This window comes from Globicephala melas, chromosome 3 (genome assembly GCF_963455315.2).
Source record: "Globicephala melas chromosome 3, mGloMel1.2, whole genome shotgun sequence".
NCBI classification, from domain to species: Eukaryota; Metazoa; Chordata; class Mammalia; order Artiodactyla; family Delphinidae; genus Globicephala; species Globicephala melas.
The window spans coordinates 169825665-169849038 of NC_083316.1; the positions used below are offsets into that span (position 1 = coordinate 169825665).

Below are 23374 nucleotides of genomic sequence, written 5' to 3' on the forward strand. Positions count from 1 at the left end.
AGCGGCTGCGGTTCCCCACCTCCTACCCACTACAGGGTCCAACGCCCTGGGGTGCTGCAGGCTCTGCACTCCCAGGGCCTCAGGGGCCGGGTTGAAGCACCCAGGAGACTCGACAGGCAACAGGGTCCTGAAGCACAGCGTGGACCTGGAGGAGGAGGCGGGCCCGAGGGGCGGGTGAAGGCCACATACCAGCTGGTGGATGCTGTCGATGGCCCGGTTGTACTTGTCACAGAGCCTCTGCATGCTTTCGAAGCTGAAAGAGGCAGGTGATAGCCGCTGGCCACTGCCGAGCTCGGAACAAGCCACCGGGCCTCGTGGGAGGGGGCAGAGGTCCCAGGGGCATCATGGGGCCTCGAGACCAGCGCGGCATCATGGGGCCTCGAGACCAGGGCGGAGGGGTCGGCTCACGGGTCAAAGCCTCGGGCAGCGGTGCCCTGCAGGCCTTGGGTAGGGAAAGGGCTACCACAGCAGAGAGAGGCGGGCGGGACCAAGGCCGCCTCACCCCCAACCCGTGGATGCAATGAAGTCCCACCGCCCCACGGCTGGGCCGCCCCTTCCCTGTCCTAGCCGGGGGTGGGGGGGCCTCCATGTTTACCCCTTGGCCTAACTTGAGTGGGTGGGGGGACAGCCGGGGTGCTGAGGGCCACGCTCAGGTAGAAGGGGCTCCCACTCTGCTGGTCGGGTGGAAGGGGACGACGGCCGACACCCCGGCTCTGCAGAGAGTAGGGTCAGCACCTCCCCCCTCACGCCGACAGCACTTCTGTTTACTACACCTGTTTAAGTTTCTGACACTTTCACAGATATAAGCAGCCTGTGTTAGATACTTAACGAGGGAGTTGTCGGGAGTTTTTAACAAGACTAGGTTCTCCCAAACACCAAGGGAATGAATTTTCAATGGAACCCCCTAACCCAGGGGTACCCCCGGAGCGGTATGTGGGGCCATTTGTGGTTGTCACCACTGGCATTGAGAGATGGGGCGGGGGCTGCCTGGGATGGCCCCGCGGAGGATGACCTGCCCGACGCCTGCAGTGAGGGGCTGTGCCTGGTGCCTGCGCTGCACAGGGGAGGGGCTGTCACTCGAGGGCTCGTCCAACGCCCTCTACAGGCAGGGCAGCAAGACGGCTGCTCCCCAGTGAGATGCCAGGACCCCGGGGAACCCAAGGACGCATACGGGGGTGCAGGGAGCACCCCCCGCAGCCCCTCCCCACCTGCATCTTCGAGACCCCCCGGCCCACGACCCCGGCCCTGGAAGGGCTCTGGGAATTGAAGTGCGCCTTCCTTCCTTCCTAACAGAAGGAAAAGAATTCAACTGGGACCTGTAACCATACGGCAAGTTCGGTTTCCTAGAACGGCAGCTGCAGCTGAAAAGCCAGAGATCTCGAGCAGGAAAGAGCAGGCGCGGCTGAAGCCTGTGAAACTCACACACAGACACACAGCGAGGGATACGCAGTTCCAACACGCTGGGAGCAGGCTGACACGCCGCAACAAGGCAGGAAACCCACATTCCAGGGGAGCTAACCACGTGCACAGGCGCGAGGGGTCCAGCCCAGCACTGGGCCGCGGGGTCTCAGGGAGCACGGCCCAGCAGCCACCCGAGTGCAGTGTCTGTGAGTGACACGCCCGTCCCTGGCCCCAGGCACCCACTCTTCGAAATGGAAGTGTGGACGCGATGGCCAGTCCATCTCCAGCTCCTGTCTTCCTACGCGGGCCTCAGGGAGAAAACAATGCACTAGTTCACAACCTCACTTCCTTGTGTTCTGACTTCTACACCTCCTTCAAAGCCTCTGGCTACACCCTGGAAGAGACCTTTTCTGGGAGGATGAGCAACACGGAAGCTCAGGGGAACCTGGGCACCCTGATCCCTGCCGGGATCCACCAGACAGAGGAGCTCGGCTCTCTGCGCCGGCCCTGCTGTCACAGACCCTGAGGTCACACGGGTCCCTGGGGTGGGCACCGTCAGATGGCCCCCTGCCCTCTCCCAGCCCCACGTCCTTCCAGTCTTTCCTCAACTGGCTGAACACGGAGGGAAGAACACCAAACCCCCACCTGCAAGCACCTTGCACCAAAAGCGCCTTTAAGCACCCCAGCTGCTCTAGGCCAGGCCCACGGCACTCAACCATCACGAGATGTGAGTTGCACGGACCTCGAGACCATCATTCAAGGTCAGCGGCCACAGGCGCCCTCACCCCAGGGGCAGGAGGCGTCCTCATCAGGGGTCAGGACCCATGGATGCGCTGGCCGCCCAAGGCCGTGCGGCCACCTGTGCCGATGCTGCGGGGGTCTGGCTGCTCTGGACCAGGGGCCAGCACGGGTGGCCTCTTGTCACAACAGCAAGTGCTGATGACTGAACGGGGAGGAGGGGGAGGCAAGGGGGTGGGACCAGGGGCTGACTGAGGCTGGGAAGGCCGGCCAGGACCACAAGTCCTCCAAACACAGAAGTGAGCCCACGTGAGCAGGCCTGGCAGCAGGGCCTGTGCGGGGCTCGAGGGCGCCTCGGGGCCGCGTTCTCTGCCATAAGCAGCTACTTAAGCCCGAGCCTGCGTGCCACCTCGAGCCTGCCAAGGACAGAGACAGGCAGGAGCGTTTCTCAAAGAAAAACAAAAAAAATTCCAGGCAGGCATTCCAGACACGGCCTCGCCCTTCCCCACCCAGAGGACTCTCCTTGGAGACCCAGGATGTGGCTGTAGGAAACTGCTAGACGTGGCCAAAGCCAAGTGAGACCTTGACCAGAGCTGGGCAGGGACCAAGGCTCCCCAGGCCAGGCCGCCGGCGCTGGCAGCTGCCTGCCGTGAAGAGTGACTCCTAACTTGGGGTAGTTTCACACACACACCAATCCCAGTTGCTGCAACGTGCAGTGTCCAATTATGTCCTCACTCTGACAGCCTCCGCCAATATTGGATAAACATTTCCTACCAAAATAACTCAATGCTGGCTCTGAAAGGAAACTCTAAAAGGAACTTTCCCATCAGCCTGCAGCATCGAGGAAGATCTAATTATAGGCTGTGTCCACACACGCTGAGCCCGTCCCAAGTGGAGACGCAGTCCAGGCAGAACCTGGCTTACCTTTTGGTGTCGTAGTCGATTAAAACATAATTCTCCATAGCGAGCTTGAGATCTGGGATTTCTTCACAGACCCACCTGAAACACAAAGAAAACTAGTATTAGTGCTCTATTTTTTACTCTCAACACTGTTCTTAAACACTGTTTACTCTACAAATACAAAAACAAAACATCCTCGTTACCCAACTCAAAATGTGAAAGAGTGAAGGGAGGTGTTACTTCAAAACAAAGGCTGTGGGGCTTCTCTGGTGGCGCAGTGGTTGAGAGTCCGCCTGCCGATGCAGGGCACACGGGTTCGTGACCCTGTCTGGGAAGATCCCACATGCCGCGGAGCGGCTGGGCCCGTGAGCCATGGCCGCTGGGCCTGCCCGTCCGGAGCCTGTGCTCTGCAACGGGAGAGGCCACAGCAGTGAGAGGCCCGCGTACCGCAAGAACAAAAAAAAAAACAAAAAAACACAAAGGCTGTGAACTTTACAATGCCATCATTACAATGATGCTGTCCTTATGAATTACACAAGTATTATGTTGCTTCAAGTTCCAACAATGTTGTCCATTGGGAGCTAAATGGACTTAATGTGTTACAGGGTCTGGGAAATCCAATCAGCTCAAATCAGGGAGTCTGAAAAGCAACGTATCGACCAGAAATGAAAGGGAACTATTATTTGAAGAATTAACTAATTCCAAGACAAACAACGGGGCTTCTTCAACAAACACACTGAGGGAATTCCCTGGTGGGCCAGGGCAGTGGTTAGCACTCAGAGCTTTCACTTCCAAGGGCCTGGGTTCAATGCCTGGTTGGGGAACTAAGATCCCAAAAAACAAAAAAACAGTGCAAGGGAAAAAAAGAGATGGAGGGGGAACCTGCGGACTGAAAGACAAAAATATATCCACCAATCCCAAGGTGTAACCCTGATTGGATCCTGATACAATCTTGAGAAAAGTTGTGAAAGAAGAGTCATCACTACAGAACTTACAGAGAATAAAAGGAAATTAAGGGATATTATGAAAAATGGCATGTCAATAAACTCAACAACTTGGGAGAAATGAACAAATTCCCTGAAAGACACAAATTACCAAAACTGACAGAAGAAGAAACAGAACATCTGAATAGCCCTATACGTATTAGAGAACGTGACTTCCTCATCAAATACCTCCCACAAAGAAACTCCAAGCCCAGGTAGCTTCGCTGGTGAATTCTATGAATCACTGGAGAAGTAACACTAATCCTTTTCAGCTTTATGAGGCCAACGTTACCCTGACAGCAAAACCAGAGAAAGACAAAGCCTTGTAAAGATAAAGTCATCACGAGGAAGGAAATCTACAGACCCGTACCCCTCACAAACACAGACACAAAAATCCTTTAGAAATATTAGTAAACTGAAGTCAGCAATACATCTTATTCAAGTAGAGTTTCTCCCAGGAATGAAAAGTTGTTTAACATTCTAAAACTAGTCACTGTAGGGACTTCCCGGGCAGTCCAGTGGTTAAGACTCCGCGCTTACACTGCAGGGGGCATGGGTTCGATCCCGGGTTGAGAAACTAAGATCTCACGTGTCGTGTGGCACGGCCAAAACAAAAACAAAAACAAAGACAAAAACAAACTAGTCACTGTAATTTACCTCATTAAGAGAATAAAAGAGAAAAAAAGTCATACGATCGCCTCAACAGATGCAGAAAACGCACACGACGAAATTCAATTCCTATTCACATAAAAACTTCCAGGAAAACAGAAATGGAAAGAGCCACCCTCCGCCTGATGAAGGGCATGGGGTCGTGGTGGAGCTACTATCTCTCAGCAACAAGCCCGCTGGTGCCTGGGGCTCTGCCAGGAGGGGCACAAGGAGACCACAGATCTGGAGAGGAAGGAGAGCTGGCTCTCTTGTGCCCGCCCGGGTCCCTGTGTCATCCAGCGAGACTGCCTCATCCAGCAGCAGGTACTTTTCTCCATCGTACAGACCCCAGGCCCCTCCAAACACACGCACCGGCCCTAGCCACTGGTGGCCGGTGCTCCCACCTCAGGGGTCTGGCTCCCCTCCCTGCGAGACCCGCCCAAGCTCACAGTCACCACAGCAGCTGAGCAGTGCTGGCTTCCGTGTGTCATCCCCCCCAGCCCCCGGCTCCCTCAGACCCAAGGGCCCCTGGAGTCACTGCCCCCATGGTCATCAGAGCCTCTCCACCTGGGCCTTCAGGGTGAGCGCCTTCACCGCTGGCGAGCTCTTGTCCAGCACACCTGCTTTCCCTTGGGAGGCCCCTAGCACAGAAGGCAAGGGCCCCCGCAGCCAGCACCAAGCTGGCGGTGCGATCCTGCGCTCCCCAAGGATGGGATGGGCAGGGACCTTCAGCCTTCTACCACAGGTCCTGGACAGCACCACAGGCAGGAAAAAGGAATGCACAGAATAAAGGCCAGGAAGGAAGACGCAAAACTGTCCCTACTCACATACACATGACTCAATACACAGACCATCCTAAGGAATTTACACAGGACCTACCAGAACTCATGTGAATTCAGCAAGGTCACAGGACAAAGGTCAACTATATTTATAAATGCCAGCAAGAAAGAATTTTAAAAAGGAACAATTTTTCTTTTTTTAAAATAAATTTATTTATTTATTTTTGGCTGTGTTGGGTCTTTGTTGCTGCACGCAGGCTTTCTCCTAGTTGCAGCGAGCGGGGGCTACTCTTTGTTGCGGTGCACGGGCTTCTCATTGCGGTGGCTTCTCTTGTTGTGGAGCATGGGCTCTAGGCGCGTGGGCTTCAGTAGTTGTGGAAGGCAGGCTCCGCAGTTGTGGCTCGCGGGCTCTAGAGCGCAGCCTCGGTAGTTGCGGCGCACGGGCTTAGTTGCTCCGCGGCATGTGGGATCTTCCCGGACCAGGGCTCGAACCCGTGTCCCCTGCATTGGCAGGCGGATTCTTAACCACTGTGCCACCAGAGAAGCCCAAGGGAACAATTTTATATGTTACTAAAAATAACATTAAAACGTGGACTTCCCTGGTGGCCCAGTGGTTAAGAATCCGCCTGCCAATGCAGGGGACACGGGTTCGAGCCCTGGTCCGGGAAGATCCCACATGCCGCGGAGCAACTAAGCCCGTGCGCCGCAACTACTGAAGATCCCACATGCTACGGAGCAACTAAGCCTGTGCACCACAACTACTGAAGCTCACGCGCCCTACAGCCTGCATTCCGCAACTACTGAGCCTGCGAGCCACAACTACTGAAGCCCGTGCACCTAGAGCCCGTGCTCCGCAACGAAAAGCCACCGCAAATGAGAAGCCCCCGCGCCGCAGTGAAGAGTAAGCCCCTGCTCGCCACAACTAGCGATAGCCTGCGTGCAGCAATGTAGACCCAACAAAGCCAAAAATAAATAAATAAATGTAAAAAACAAACAAAAACAAAAAAACAACATTGAAATGTAAATCCTTAGGGATTATCTTAATGAAAAATTTGCAAGACCTCTACATTGAAAACAACAAAACATCACTGAGAAAAATTAAAGGCAACATAATAGTAAATATAGAAACAAACAAACAATGCTCATGGAATACAAGACTAAATATTGTTAAATCTCCTCCTCAAACTGAACTGCAAAATAATTCCTATAAAAAAGTCCAGTAGGCTTTCTTCTGAGTAACAGACAAGGTGATTCTCAAATTGAGGTAAAAAAGGCAGAGAATCCAGAACAGCCAAAATAGTCTTCAAAACTAACAGCACTGTTGCAAGATTCACACTGCCTTAATTTGAGACTTAACTTAAAGCTACAGTAACCAAGAGTGTGGTATTGGCAGAGAGGTGAACAAACAGATCAGTGGTACAGGACATGGAATCCACAGACAGACTAAATTTTAACAGCTGATTTTTGACAAAAGCACCAAGGCAATTTGATGGGGAAAGGAACATCTTTTCAACAAATGAGACTAGAAGGATTGAATAGTGAATGGAAAAAAAAAATCTTGACCCCCATAAACACAAACCCTCATCAGACATAAACAAAGATTAATTCACAATCGATCTTAAACCTGAATGTAAAAGCTAAAACCACAAAGCTTCCTGAAGAAAACAGGAGAATAACTGCATGACTCTGCAGGCAAAGATTTCCTGGATATGACCCAGATGACCCACCATCAAAGAATAAATCGGTTAAGTTAAAAACTTCCACTCCTCAAGATGCCGTTCAAGCTGCAATCAGCCACACTATGCACAATACACTACCTCACTAGGCACTCAGTCAGAACATGTTAAGAATTTCTATAGCTCAGTAAGAAGACAAGCAACCCATTCTCAAAAACCAGCACAGCGCTTCCCTGGTGGCGCAGCGCTTAAGAATCCGCCTGCCAATGTATGGGACACAGGTTCAAGCCCTGGGCCAGGAAGATCCCACATGCCGCGGAGCAACTAAGCCCGTGAGCCACAACTACTGAAGCCCACACACCTAGAGCCCGTGCTCCACAACAAGAGAAGCCACTGCAACGAGAAGTCCATGCACCGCAACGAAGAGTGGCCCTCACTCGCCGCAACTAGAGAAAGCCTGCGCGCAGCAACGAAGACCTAGCACAGCCAAAAATAAAAATTAAAAAACAAAAACAAAAAACAGCACTAACTCTTCTCCAGGGGAAAAACCAGAGCTCTCTGGAGCAGTGGCCGACTCTTGGGCTGGGACACAGCAAATTCAAGATGACTCTGGAGCATCTGGCGGCTCCAGAAAGTGAGGATGTGCTCAGAGTGGGCAAGGCCAAGTCAAAGGGACTGGGCACAAACCCAAAGAGCCCCCCAGGCCAGCACAGGAACAGTCTGAGGAGCAAAACAAGTAATGCAGCAGCAGGGTATGACCCACAGAATGAAGTCAATGCCTGCGGAGGAACAGCCCTTCCTCACAGAAGAGTTCCAATTAATAAATGGAGGGAGAATGACGGAAACAGAAAAGCACCTTTTGGGACTACCCTGGCGGTCCAGTGGTTAAGACTCTGCGCTTCCCCTGCAGTGCGCATGGGTTCAGACTATGATCCCGCATGCCACGCAGCACGGCCAAAAAAGAAAAAAAAAGTATCTTTCAAATGCCCCAGTAACTAGTCCTTGCAGGTGAGACCCACCTCTGGATGCTAAAATCAGAAGCAAAAGTCCAAGAAGAAACAGGATATCTGCACAGCCTCCCAGTATTGGGCTGGCCAAAAGGTTTGTTCAGAAACCCGAATGAACCTTTTGGCCAGCCCAATATTTCCCCCACGATTTTTATTAATTAAAAAGGGGAAAACAGTAACTTTACATCGGAGAAATCTGGAAGATACCACCTCAACCACATGATCCAAGTTAATGTCATCGTGGCAAGACATGTAGATGCCATGTGCCTCTTGCTGTACTCAGAGCTCTTATCAGGAACACTGTTTTGTCAAATGCTTTTCCTGCACCCATTCCATACTATTTGGAAGCAGACCACACGTGACGTTTTCATCCATAAATATTTCAGTATTTAACTGTAAAAGTTATGGCTTCTTTTTTTTTAAAACATAAGTGGATGCCACTGTCACACCTAGGGAAAATAACACCAGGAATAGTAGAGAATTCCTCAAACTCATAATGGGCATCTGTGAAGAACCTACAGCTAACATCACCTCAGTGGTGGAAGACTAAACCTTTCCCACCAGGATCAGGGAAAAGGCAAGAATACCAGATTTCACCACTTCATTGCAAAACAGTCTTGAAGGTCCCAGGCAATTCAATAAGCTCCAGAAAAAGAAATGAAATCATGAAGCCTGTAAAGGAAGAAGTAACGCTGTCCCCACTTACAGGTGATACAATTATTTCCACAGCAAGTCCCAGGAAATCTATAAAACTACCACTAGGATTGATGAATTAAGCACAAGGTCATGGTTAATACACAAAAATCAACAGTATTTTTACCCACTACCAGAAGGCAAATAGAACATAAAATTTAACACACAATCCCACTTATGGTAGTGCCAAAAGCATGAGTGAGCTAGGAATAAACCTAACAAAAGGTTGTCCAAGACCTCAACACTGCAATGCCAGAGCTGCCAAGAGAAGTGTTGAAAGGCTTAAGTAAGTGCAAAGGTATACCATGTTCATGGATTGGAAGACTCAACAGTGATGGTAAATCTCTCCAAGATGACCTACAGATTCAGTTCCTAACTAAACTGTGCAAAAATCAACAAGCTGATTCTAATATTTACATGGAAATGCAAAGGAGATGGAATAAACAAAGCAACATTTCAAAAGAAGAACAAAGATGGAGGACTGACTCTGTCTGATTCCAAAGCTTACCATAAAGCTGTGGTAACCAAGGTTTTGTACTGCCCAAAGGAGAGAGCCATGAATCAGCGGCACAGAACAGAGTCTAGAAATAAACCACCTGGTACACTGTCAACTGATCTTTCATAAGGGTGACAAGGAAATTCCACAGAGAAAGGACAGTTTCATCAACAAATGCTGCTGGAACTACTGGACGTCTGGCATGCAAAACAATAAACTTGAGCCCATACTTTGCACCACATGTAAAAATTTATTCAAAATGGATGAAAAGATGTAAATGTAAAACCCAAACTATAAAACTTCCAGAAAACACAGGAGAAAACCTTTGTGACCTTGAGTTAGGCAAACACGTCTTAGCATGCAAAAAACCCACAAACTATAAAGAAAAAAAAAAAGGTGATAAACTGGACTTCTATCAAAATTTAAGATATCTGCTCTTTAAAAGACAATGTCATGAGCATGAAGAGACAAGCCACAGACCAGAAGAAAACATACCTGATAAGGATAAATCACAATGATAAAGAATGCTCAAAATTCAATAATTAAAAAACAACCAGTTTTTAAAACGAGGCAAAAGATGATGAACATCATCAATTATTAGGAAAACTCTCATTAAAACCGCAATGATACCACCCCACGACTCAAACAGGACCAGCAAGAACAACCCAGTGAACATCACCTGCCAACAACGGGAGCCACGGGAGCGGTCCTGCACCGCTGCCTGCAGCGCCAGGTGGGGCGGCCCCTTTGGAAAGCACCTTGGCAGCCTGTCTTCAAGCACAACCCAGCAATCCCACTCCCGGGTATTTACGCGGAAGGAAGGGAGATGTGTCCACACAAAAACCTCCGCGGGATGTTTACAACAGCTTCATTTACAATTGCCGAAAATCGAGATCCACCCAAACATGTCTGTCATCTGGTAAACGAATGAGAGAACTGTGGTCCATCCTGCAATGATGCACTCCTCACGAATAAAAAGGAAAAACTATTGTTACATTTTTAAAAAATGTAAAATTCTAGAAAATGCAAAGTAATCCACAGCGGCAGAAAGCAGGTTGGGCTGCCTGGGACAGAAGGGAGGGAGAGGTGGCCGAGAGAGGGCACAAGGAAACACAGGGGTGACTCTGTACACTGGTACATGGGGACACCCACGCATCCACGTCGGCCACTGTACACTTTCCACACGTGCAGTCTCCTGCACTTCAACCACACCTCGACTGTGTCATAATAAACCCTAACATGGAAAAGAAGAAAGTGAATGGAAGCACAGGTGAAACAAAAGCAGCTGAGAGTCGGCGAGTGCTGGGCTGGGTGGCTCATAACACCCACTGCCTACCTCTAGGCATGTCGTAAATCCTCCAGGATAAAAAGGAAAATAAGAGGAAAAACAAAATAGGTAACCACTGTCTTTGCCAGTGAACAGAACCCGCCTTCGGGGACACGAGGGAAGGAGGTGAAGTCGCCTGTGAGACGAGGACCAGGCCCGGCTGGACAGCTGCAAACCCAGTCCTGACGCCCCGCACTGCAGGGACACCCCCTCCCTGCAGAAAGGAAGCAGGTAGGGAGGCTGACCCGCCCCCGGAGCTCACTCGGCTCCGGCTCCGGGGAGCGGGTGAGAACCCAGGCCGGCCGACTCAGTGCCCCCTGCCTAATCACACAGCCCCACTTCCTAACCAGCAGTCTTCTTTAAAAATAAACCATTATTTTTATGATATATTACACCATTAACAACAAAAAAAGTAGATCCCAAATTCTCAGCACCACCCCTGGACAGGCCCACCCTGCAAGACTCACACCCATGATTTCACTCAGTCTTCCAGACAATCCTGCAGGAGGCCCTGCTCAGACCCGAGAGCAGAGAAAACAATCTCAGGGACTCTGAGGTCACTCAGCCACCAGGGGCAGGACGGGGCCTCATGTCACAGCCCAGACCCCAATCCTGACTCCTCCTTGGGCCACTGCCAGCCTGTCCGCCCCAGGTTCAAGTGGATATAATGGCGTGTGGCCCAGGCAGTGGCTACACAGCTAAGGATTTTAAGGAACAATGCAGCGAGATGCCAGGGCCACGGTCACACACGTGGAACATCTAAAGCCAAGAGCGGTCGCAGGATTCCGCGCGTGGGCCCCTGAGGGCACTCTGGAGGCCGTCGCAGACCCTCAGGTCCCACGTGAGGAGACAGCCCACTAGAAACACAGCCGGCGGCCCCCCTCCCAGATCTCGTCCGGGTCAGCCTCCTGGGCACCCGGCCTCCTCTGCACAGCACGGGGCAGGCTCACAGAGGGAAGAGCAGCCCAAACCCAAAGGTCACACCAAACCCCACGGGAGAAGAGTAAAGCAAGGTGATGAGGCGAGAGGGGAGGGGGGGGTCCCTCGGGAAGCTGGCCACTCAGGATTTCCAGCCTCTTCCACAGGAAGCCAGCTCACGAAGCACCAAGACCTGTCCTGGGTCACACTCAGAGGACTTGACCCCTGACCCCACAGCCCCGCTTCCCAAGCCGCCTCGATGCTGACGATGCTGACACAGATCAGCATGGAGGAATGGGGGAGCGCACAGCTGGGGGGCTGCTGGGAACTCAGGACTGGCCCACCCCGAGGTCCCGCCCCTGAGGCCCAGCCCCAGCAGGTGCCACACTCACCGGATGGTCTCGATGATTTCATGAGCAGCATCGTGGTGTTTGTCCTGAAAGACAATGGGACAGGGTTTAGAGCCGTCCCTCCACCCTCCGGTGATGGTGGCGACCAGAGGAGGCGGGTGCTGCAGCCCCCAGGACTCCCCGCCTCATTTCCCGACCCGCGGGACCTACCAGAGAGCCCTACCCACAGCGCTGGGGCCATGTCCTGTCACGTGGGACACGCTGGCTTCGGGAGCGCCTGTTCCTGCAGCGCCCTGCCGCCCAGTGGGCTGCGGGGAAGGGACCGGGACGGAGTCTAAGCCCCCGACCCTCCTTCCCCAGGACTTCCCCCGGGCGCTCCTGCAGCCTGGAAGCCACAGGCCTGGCTCTGAATCCCTGAACCGCTGCAGGCCTCGGTTTCCATCTGTAAAATGGGGAAACACCAGTCGTGCAACCACCGGGAGCGGGCAAGCAGCGGTCCTCCCTCCCGGCCACAGCGGCGCTCTCCTGGCCCCACTGCGCCCGGCGGGCTGGCCTCGCCGCTTTTCCCGAGGAGCACATCGGGGGTCGCTCTGGCCTTTCGCCGGGGTCTTGGCGGCCAGCTAACCCAAGACCGCGCAGAAACCAAGTGAGGACGACGCATCGTGTGGACGGTCTGTAACTCTAGACTGCACCTCTGCCCCGCCAGTGAAGGTTTCTATCGTGGTGAGGAGGGGTCTCGAAAGGATGCACAGCGAGAGGAGGGGCTGCGAAGAGCATGGGCTGAAGCCGGAGGTGAGATGGTCAGGCCCAGAGCTGCCAGCCCTGCCCCGGGACAGCGACTGCCCCTCTCAGCCCAGGCCACCATTTCCACGATTCACAGAGGAGGATGGCAACGCGGGCAGAGTCCCTGCAGGTCAGGGCACGGATGCCCGTAAGGTCCCAGGACAGGGCCCCCCACGGCGCAGTGTTCCTAACAGGTCAAACAACTCCGGAAACACCCTTTGTGTCCTAAGCCTCATGTTTGCAACAGCAGCCCTACTGAGATATAATTCACACAGAATGGGCCTCCACTTCAAGTATACAGTTCAGTGGGTTTTAATACATTCAGAGCTGTGCAACCATCACCTCTATCTAGTTCCAGAACATCCCATCACCCCATTAGCAGACGTACCCCAATCCCCTCCCCAGCCCCTGATAACACTAACCCACTCTCTGTTTCTGTGGATTTGCCAGTTCTGGACCTTTGTAAATAGAATTACGATATGTGACCTTTTGCCCAGAGTCTTATTTTTTAAGGCAAAGGAAAAAAACCAATCTTCTATCGTTCTTAATAACATCCTCCAACTTACCAAGGACGGAGCAGTAAATATCCATTGAACTCATATTACTTAGACAAGGCAGGGGGCGGGAGATGGAGCACGTGCGGTCCAGCACAGGACAGCCCTGCAGACCAGTGGTTCCCGAGACGGGGGAAGCGACCCGCAGCATCAGCACCACTGCTGACCCAGAAACCCTTGGGAAGAACCACTGATCGGCCCCAAGGCCTCCTGGCAAACGGCAGGAAACAGTGAGGACAGCTGGGTTTGGAAAACAGTCTGGCAGCTCCTCAAAGGTTAAACAGTTAGCAAATGACCCAGCAATTCCTCTCCTGGTGTCTGCCCAAGAGAAATGAGAATATTTGTCCACACAAAACGCTGAACATTGGGTTTCCCTGGTGGCTGGTGGCACAGTGGTTAAGAATCCAGCTGCCAATGCAGGGGACACAGGTTCGAGCCCTAGTCTGGTAAGATCCTACATGCCGCGGAGCAACGAAGCCCGTGCACCACAACTACTGAGCCTGCATGCTGCAACTACTGAAGCCTGCGTGCCTAGAGCCTGTGCCCCGCAACAAGAGAAGCCACTGCAATGAGAAGCCCGCGCACTGCAAGAAAGAGTAGCCCCCACTCACCACAACTAGAGAAAGCCCATGCATAGCAACGAAGACCCAACACGACCAAACAAAAAAACCACACACAAAAAAACCCCTGAACATTAATGTTCACAGAGGCGTGATTCACAACCGCCAAAAGGTGGAAACCACCCAAATGTCCATCAACAGATGAACAAATAAACAAATGTGTCCCTCCACACACTGAAATATTATCCATCCATGAAAAAGTGTGAAGCACTGACCCTCGCTACAACGTGGACAGACCCTGAGAACACGATGCTCAGTGAGAGAAGCCAGACAGAGGAGGACACACAGGGTGTGATTCCATTGATGGGAAATGTCCAGAACAGGCAGATCCACAGAGACAGAGAGTGGGTTCCTGGTTGTCAGGGGCTGTAGAGGGGGGTGGGAGGGATACTAATGGGGACGGAGTTTCCTCTCGGGGTGATGGAATGTTCTAAAATTGGTAGTAGTGACGACTGCACTCAATGAATACACTACAAAGCAGGGAACAGCATGCTTTAGGTGGATGAGGTGAAGACTGTGGGAATTACACCTCAAAACAGCTATCAACAACAAGAACAACAGGGACTTCCCTGGCGGTCCAGTGGTTACGACCCTGTGCTCTCACTGCCGAGGGCCCAGGTTCAATCCCTGGGCACAGAACTAAGATCCCACGTGCTGCACGGTGTGGCAAAAACAAACAAACAAAAAACCACGACCAAACTACAGGAGGAAATGCACGGTATCATTAGAAGCGCCTCCGCCTCAGTAGGAAGACACTGAGCATCTCAGACACTCACACGGCCGACAGACTCTGTTCCTGGTCCCCAACATTCAGTGAGTCCACAAAGGCAGTCCTGGCAGCCCTGAACTCCCTGGGCTCCTGGACCCACTGAAAGCAGAGAAGACGCCACGCTGTCCTGCAGGGTCTGCTCAGAGACAAACGCACACAGCACAGTGTACAAGGCGCTGAGGTAGTCACAGGATGAGGAGGAGGGTCTAGAACTTTCCACCAACGCTCTCCCACGTCACACTCCTCCTGAGGGGAGCCGGCCCCCGTGCACTGAGGAGCCTCAGCAGCCCTGCGGGGCCCACGTGCAGAGGAGCCACGGGAGGGGCCTCCTGGAAGCCAGGCATCCCGCCCGGTCCGGCCTTCAGATGGGGGCAGCCCCGGCTAAAGCCCCTACTGCAGCCTCCTGAGGGACCCTCGGCCGGAATCCCCTGGCCCGCCTGCTCTGAATCCCTGCCCTCAGAAACCACGGGAGGTCATCAGTGTGCGTCGTCTCAAGCTGCTAAATTCACGTCTGCGTTTAGGCCGATACACTACCCTGCGAGCACGGCCCGTAAGAACAAGTCTTAGAGCCACAGGAGGACGTGGCAGCAGCCAGGAGAGTCTGATTCCAGTCACCACTGTGGAGTTACAAAACAGGGTGTGTGCTCTGAAAGGACCCCGTGAGCATGCGCGTGTGCCTGAGCGTGCGCTGCGTGGCAGCCCCGTGCCGGCTCGGACTGCGCTCCCTCCCTCGGCGCCCCCCAGGAGGCTGGACGCGCCCCAGAGACGCTCCTCCTGCAGGGGCGGCAGGGGCCCTCACGGCACGCGGGCCGTAGCCCTGGCTGAGCCACCACGTCTCAGACCGAATCACGCAGACCTGGGAAGACGGGGGCCTGGAACGTGGTCTCATCTGTGATGAGATGAACTCAAGCTTTCCCAAGCTTTCAACTTTCAAACCAGAACAAAAGGAAGGAAACAGTTTATGATGTGCCTCCTACTATCTGAGGATGCTGCTTTAGGGACTGGCCAGCTTCCAGCGACCGTCCTGAGTCGTATGATTTAAGATGCCCTGATCACCATCGATGATTCAGAAGCTCTCACAGCTTCTCGGCTGTGGCCTCTTCTTCTGCTTCACAGGCCTTCAGAACAGATTGACGCCAGAAGCCGACCCAGAAAGGTCCAACTGAGAACAGCCCTGAGGAAGCCCGCGCTTAGGAGCGCCCACACCTCCTTCCCCAGGGGAACCCTGGAACTCCGGAGTTTGAGGCCAGCCCTGGTCTTGCTGCACGGGACGCCCGGCCTCCCTGTCCCAGCCACAGCCCCAGCCCGCTGCTGGCTGCCTGCTGAGTCAGTGACTAACCCAGGCTCTTCTCACTGACAGCCTCAGAGCCTCCGCAGGAAGCCGCGCAGAGGCTTAGCGAAATGCTGCTCAGCACAGAGCCGCGGCCTCACTGCGGGGTCCTGGGAAAGCAGCCGCAATAAGCACAGCCGTTCCCGCCTGAAAAAGCACGCTGTGCGCAAGCCGGGGGCTGTCATCAGGCCTGAGCCGCCACCAAGCCCGTCCCGTCCGCTCCCCTCCCCTGCCCAGCTCAGGGGAGGGCGGGGGCCGCCCACGGGGCTGGGGAGTCTGGCTGTCCCACTCGGCAGGCCCCTGCCTCCTCCTTGACCGTGAAGACAGGTGTGGGAACAGGAACTCCACCCGGACGCCCGCAGGTCTGGTTCTGCCCCTGCTCGTCCCCGCAGGCCCTGCACCCGGCGTGAGGAGCCTGGACAGGAGGCCTCCTGGGTGCTCGCTGCCAGGGCACAGCCCACCCCTGAGCACACAGGCTGGTTCACGGTGACAGGGGCACGACATCTGGAAACATCGTCCCTCGAGGACCCGGCGAGAGGCAGGGGGCAGAGACTAGGGAGGAGACAAGACGTGGACTCCGTCCTCCTCTTCCCACTTACAGCAGGAAGACGCCGGGACCCAGGGGGCCTCTGAGGCAGGGGCATCACACCGGGACGAGCATCAGAATCCCTGGTCAGAGTGGAGCTCTGGGGCCCACCCGCAAAGTTTCAGAGTCAGCAGGTCTGGGCCCCAGGAACCCGCATTCCTAACCAGTTCCAGCTGGTGGGGAAGCTGCTGGCCCAGGGGCCCTGCTCAGAGAACCACCGGCCTGAAGCAAGCAGGGACCACACTCTGTATCACCGTCTGCTGGGGGCAGAAGTGCCCAGGAGGTGCCGAGGGGGAGCACCCTGGGACTCTGCCCGCGGTCCCCACTCCCCAGCAGGCTGCAGGGGGCACTGCCTGCGGGCTGGGGGTCGCTGCCTTCTTCCCCGAGGCTCTGCACACCTCTGGAGACCTGGGGTGGAGGCCAAGGCAAGTGGGACAGAGCGGCCAGGATGTGATGCACGCACTGCTTCCCAAAGTGGAGAAGCACAGCGGGAGGAGTCAAAGGCACGGGAGATGGAACACGGCGGGAGTTCTGCCGGCTGTCTGTCTGCCTCTCTCAGTGGCAGGGCTTTGAGAGCAGAGGTCTGGCTGGAGGAGTGGAAAATCCACAGAAGGCTCTCAGTCTGGGAGGAAAGCCAAGTGGGTGAGCAGAGGGCCCCGAGGCCCAGTGAAGGAGCTCAGCCTCACCTCTCAGCCTGCAGCCCCGCTGGGGAGCACCCACTTGCCAAGGAGAGGGAGCAGGGCGTGAAGGGGGAGGCAGAGGGCCAGCGCCTGCGGTGGGCCTGAGTATTCAAGAAGCAAACAGGTTTTCAATTGAAAATGAGTGCATTTCACACAGGGGCAGGGGTGGCAGAGAGATTGGCTGTGTAGCATCACACGGGTCTCGTCCACAGTCAGCCCTGGATGTCCGCAGGCCCCCAGCAAGGGGGTGCTGCCTGGCCCCAGGACCGTACCTGAGGACAAGCCAGGCCAAGGATGGGAACCGCCCGGTAAAGCGATGCAAAGGAGAGAGCCAGGAAGGAGGCTCTCCTCCCACCGCCCACCCGGTCCTCTCCCCGCAGGGCCAGGCGACAAACCAGGCTGGTCTCGGGACCGAGCCGCGTCTCAAAACCCTGCCCGCGAGACTGGCACTGCAAGAACAGTCAACATGGGAAAACAGGAAGGGGCTGCCGGGACCCCATGAGGCCAAAGTCCAGCTGGAGGAGGAAGAGAGAAGAGGGAGCAGGCTCGTGGCTCCCGGGCCACGGACACGGTGGGCCCGTGGCCCTGACCCGGGCGGGTGGGACCCGCTGTGCACACTGGGGTCCCGATGACCAGGGTCCAAGGAAGGAGCCCTCACGAGGGAGAGGGGTCTAGAGCCTCACTGTGCCCACAGCAGCCCCTGGCCACCTGGACAAGGGGCAATGGTGCGCGCTGGCCCACTCCAGTGACGTGTGCTGTGAGCACAAGATGCACGCAGATTTCTAAGACAGCACGCGCAAGCACACACACACGAAGTAAAACTGCCCTTTACTAATTTTTTAAACGACACGTTGAAAACGTAGTATTTGGGCTATACTCGGTTATGTACAACGCTATGAAAACGTACCTCGCCTCCCCCTTTTGACTCGTCACGTGGCTCCCAGTAGGGCACGTGCGTGGCTCCTGTGCCCCCTCACCTACCGCCACACCTGCGGGAGCGTTTCCAGACCTGACCCTGAGCTCCACGCCTGGGTCCGCAGCTCACGGAAGCTAGTCTGCGCAGAGCCAGGACCGGCTGGGACGCCCTGCTGTCCGGGCAGCCGTCCTTCTGCAGGACGGGCATGGGTGTGTCCATAGGAGGACGGGGTGCCACGGTGGCTCCAGGGGTGACAAGACCATTTCAGTTGCTTCAATCCAAACTAGCCCACCTGTAACAGCCCAGGTCACCCACCCACACAAGGAGCGCCTGCAAGTGCTTAGCGCCTGATGCCGGGGGTCCGCATGGAGGGGCCGTCGTGCAGTGACTCCGGTGGGACGGGGGAACACAACAACCAAAAGTTCACCACCAGAACTTTTCTTGCCCTCACCAAAGAAAATGCTTTACTGCCACAGAGCAGTCCGGCCTGAGGCCGAGGCCGTGACGGGAAGGGAGGGAAAGCCCAGGGACCGAGGGGGCACAGCTGGAGAAGGACTCACCTGGAGCTCCCCAAGCGACAAGCAGCAGCATGGCCTCCACCCCGCGGTCTCAAAGGCCAAGGCGAGCTGCACCCCCAGCCTTCAACTGTCTCCCACTCCAGCAAGCGGTCCTGTTAGCACCGTATCAGTGCAACTGTCATCGCCCCACCCCAGGACCAAGCCAAACGAACGCCTCTCCAGGGGCTTCGAGACCCCACAACCTGGTCCACACACACGGGAGCATCACTCAGCCACGCAAAGGGGTGAAGCCCTGACACAACAACGTGGACGGACCCTGAGAACACGATGCTCAGTTGAGAGAAGCCAGACACAGAAGGACACACAGTGTGTGATTCCACTGATGGGAGCCGTCCAGAACAGGCAGATCCACAGACACAGAGAATGGGTTCCTAGTGTCAGGGGCTGGGGCAGGGGACTGCGGGCCCTTTGCGCTGATGGAACGTTCTGGAATTAGAAGTGATGGTTGCACCGCTCTGTGAATATAGTAGAAGCCACTAAATTGTACACTTCACATGGGTGGTGTGTGAATGCTATCTTGACAAAGCTGTTATTTAAAAAGACACAAAACCCACAAGACCCAGCACGGCTCCTCTTCCCCTTGTCCCGCCCCTTCACCTGGTGTCTGTCCCAGACCAGGTGTGGGCCCAGCGTGTCCTGTGGCCCCAGCACCTGCTCCCCGGTGGGAGCCTCACTCAGCCTGCAGGGTGAGCACAGAGCAGACGCCAGGGAGCCACCTGCAGACCACGGGAAATGTGAGCCACCACCACCATGCGACGTGCAAATCCTTCCCGAGAGCTCCCCGCCCCGAGCCTCACGACTCCCGCCATCCCTGTGGGCACCACCCCGTGGCGGCCCCCTGGCCCCCAGCACACAGCCTGCAAAACCCCTTCCCCACCCGGGAAAAGACGCATCAGGTTTTTAAGGGAGAAGCGTTCTCAGAGGTAACCTCTCTCACACACCGGCTGCCCGTGCACCTGGTGTGAGTCTAATGCGCTTTCCTGGCATTGGCCGCGCACCCCATGACTAACTGAGGGGATTTAAACGGAAGCCCCTCAGAGATGAGGAGACATCGTCATCCAAGGTCAATACTCAGTGAAGCACACAGCCTCCGACCTCCCAACTGCAGCTCACGGGAACCTGTGACTCGGCAGCCCTGCCAGGCGCCCTGGACAGGAAGAGGGCCCGGTCCGACACAGGGGCGCCAAGGAACAGAGCCCCGGGCCAGGCACCGCGACAGCGCCCATGGGTGGGGAGAGAGAGTCTGGGAAGGAACGACAAAGGCGGGCGGTGAGGGAGGCACTACAGAGCCACGTGTGAGCTGCGGAGCACGGCAGACAGACACCCGGCACGTCCTCTGTGAACACCCTTGGGACCGCTCAACGCCATGGGCGCGGCAGGAGACCCGGCTGGTGGGAACGGCAGGGACAGCTTGAAGGGACAGAGAAGATGCCAAAGAGGCCTCCAGGCAGCGCCCTGAGTGGGAGGAAGGAAACAGGACTGTCATCCCACAGCCAGGGAGAGAAGGCGCATGCACTGGGGCAGAGCGCCAGGACCACGAGAGGAGGACACGGCAGAAAGAAAGAGGCAGGAGAGGGGTTTCCTGGGAGACGAGCGCCGGGCCGGGACCCAGGGACGCGCAGACACAGCCAGTCGCACCCTACAGGTCACCGAATTCAAAAGGGACACCAAACACTCTGTATCTTGATTGTACCAATGCCAACAAAATCATTACATCGGTGCGTAGCTTTGTAAGATGCCACCATCAGGAGAAACTGAGTAAAGAGAACGTGGGATGTCTCCGTCTTATTTCTGACGGCTGTGCAAGAATCTACAATAATCTCAAAATAAAAAAGTTTAATTAAGGAAAAAAGGATGCAGTTCCTAGAGGTAGACTGGGGGCAGGTCCCCTGCAGTTCCCGCCACCTCCTGCCTAGTGAATATCCAAAGGGCCGGCCACCTCTGGCTCCTCCCACCAGGAACAGAGTACACAGGCAGCATTTGGACATTAAGGTACAAAAGTTCAAAAGCTAACAGTCACGTACGTATGGAATATCAGGCTTTTCAGGTGATCCCTTCCTCTTTAAAGAGGCTACTTCACCCACAGAAAGTCGTTAAAGGGTTAACCTGCCTTCCACCTGAGCTCAGATCAGGCAGGACTCATACCAGCAGAGGTCAGATCAGAAAATATTTTCTGAGTCACAGGGAGGGATGGCTCACTCGGCCACCCACTTCAGCTACTACTCACAGTCGAGTGAAGGGCATGACTGCTCAGCGGGCATTCATCAGAGACTTGTGGGCTCTGAGGAGGAAGCCAGAAGCAGGCGGGGACAGTCACGCTGGGGCCGCTCCACGCCCACAGCCTCAGTGAGTCACGGAGGGGAAGGACCACTGCACACCCTCGCAGGCTCCTGCCCTGCCATCAGGCAGCCGAAGATACCACCTGCTCCCTCCTGAGCTGAGACCCGGTTTTCCCACCAAAAGAAGGGCCATGCTGCTTTAGAAATGCTGCCGTGAGCTACAAGTGGATATCTGGGAACTCTCAGTCACAGAAGGAACAAAACTCGCCCTGCACCCCCTGCACCCCGCCCTCCCACTTGTCAATTGCGCAAAAGCCCATTTTGGAGGCTGGACACTTCCGCGTGCGGACGGCTGTGGCTGTTTGCACTTCCTCCTGCAGGTGCCCCCTCCTCAGAGAAGCCACCCACACCTCCCCCAGGGCAAACCTGGCAGCCCCACCCTCTGGGACCTCAGCTGGTCCCATATACGGGGCACTACACCTCAGGTGACCTTCTGTGTTTATAGATCACCTACCGTCCTTCGTTCATAAGTTTCTTGAGAATAAGAATACTGTCTACTGTCCTCCGCGCCCCCTGGAACACTGAGTGTAAATATCCAGGAGGTGCTTGCAGAATGAATGAATCAATGAACAAACAAGCTCAGTCATTTCAAACGTGCGGTCACATGAGTAATCTGACCTTCTGAAAAGTTAAGCTTCTAGAAGGAGCCCATTTTCTTAATGTACTCAGCATCGAGTCATCACAAAATACGAACTCTTATAAAGTACCGCCCCCTCACTTCCCATGAGAAAGCAAAATTCCTCAGCGGGGAAATGGGAGGGTAGCAGACGTTACCCGCAAAGCTTTAGGAAGGCTGCAGCTCGCTGAGCCCTTCACTAGGGCCCCTGACTGCTTGCCTGGTAGTGGGACAGACACACCAGGAACAGCTACTGACCAGCAGGAGGAGCGCCCGGCCAGGCAGGCAGCACACCCCGCACCCTGCCAACCGAGGTCCGGCCAGCAAGGGAAAGACGCTCTCCACTTCAGAACCGCCCACCGCTAGAAAGCCAGGTCCTGCCAGGGCCTGGACACATGAGGCCTTTCTTACAAGGGTTACAAATCTGTGGCCTTGCTCTGCCTCGAATAAAAGACAGAGATGGGGACAACGTGACCATCTCCAGATGAACTTTCATCTTTGTTTCAAGTGCCTGGGTGCTGGGTCACAGTGGATTTCTAAATTCTTCCAATACTCAAAAATACCAATTTCTAAGAGGCAGAAGGGTTGTTAAACATACACTTAGCACAGTCCCCAATCCCACTCCTGAGTATTTTCTCAAGTGACGTAAAAACCCAAGTTCACATGGAAACCTGCCCTGGGATGTTTACAGCAGCTTTATTCCTGATCCCCTCAAAACTGGAAATATCCCACAAGTCCTGCCACCCGCAGGCGAATGGACAAACGGAAAATGGAATACAACACAGGAAGAAAAAGGGGTGACTTCTCATACCCGCAACAACAGGGATGACGGACTTCCCTGGTGGTCCAGTGGCTAAGACTCCGCGCTCCCAATGCAGGGGGCCTGGGGTCCATCCCTGCTCAGGGAACTAGATCCCGCACGCCGCAACTAAAAGATCCTGCACGCGGCAATGAAGATCCCATGTGCCGCAACTAAGACCCACCACAGCCAAGTAAATAACTAAATAAATAAATATTAGAAAAAAAAACAGGGATGAATCTCTGATAGGTTTTGCTGAGCCAAAGCAGCCAGAATCAAAAAGCTACATACTGTTGTTCCGTTTATCTGACTTTCTGGAAAAGCCAAAACCTTAGGGACAGAGAGGAGATTAGTGGCCAAGAGGCTAGAGGCGCGCTGGCGCCAAAGGGCAGCAAATGGGATGACGGGATTGCTCTGCCGCCTGACGGCGATCATCTGTCAAAACTCCTAGAACTGTGCACTACAAGTGAACTATGCTTCACGGCTACTAAGGATAAACGAATTATTACATTTTGAAAAATGCGCCGGCCAGCCAACCGGTACATGACAAGTGCAGTAAGAGGGGCGGGGGAGGTGAGGCAAGTGGATCAGCTGGAGTTCTGAAGGTTCTCCCCACTTTCAGTTTCCGTGCCCTGGGATGTCTCCCCGCCCTGCCCACTGCTCAGGCCGCCCACCGGGCCACCCGGAGCTACCCAACCGGAAAAGCCAGAGCCCGGGCTCAGCCGCGCCTCCGGGCGCAGGAAGAGCAAAAATAGAAAGCGCCCGTGCGCAGTGGCGGGCTGGAAACCCTCGGACCTCGGAGAACCGGGGAGAACCGCGGCCCGGAGCCAACATCGGCTCCCGGGCGGTCCCAGCGTCCCGACCCCGCCCCCGGCCGCGACACAGTTT

General features: G+C 54.9%; 1 protein-coding gene across 5 annotated transcripts in view; it reads right to left on the reverse strand.

Moving 5' to 3' along the window:
* DOT1L (DOT1 like histone lysine methyltransferase) overlaps nt 1-23374 on the reverse strand; it is a 54868-nt gene that overhangs the window by 30308 nt on the left and 1186 nt on the right. For 2 of the 5 annotated variants that reach the window (XM_060297414.1, XM_030845780.2), the window contains exons 2-4: nt 11959-12002; nt 3064-3138; nt 190-253 (exon numbers count right to left, since the gene is read on the reverse strand). In XM_060297414.1, the coding sequence (XP_060153397.1) occupies nt 190-253; nt 3064-3138; nt 11959-12002 (183 nt within the window). Of the gene's footprint in view, nt 1-189; nt 254-3063; nt 3139-3247; nt 3426-11958; nt 12003-12126; nt 12359-23374 lie in introns of those variants that run through there. The other 3 variants (XM_060297416.1, XM_060297415.2, XM_060297417.1) reach the window with 3 other exon arrangements.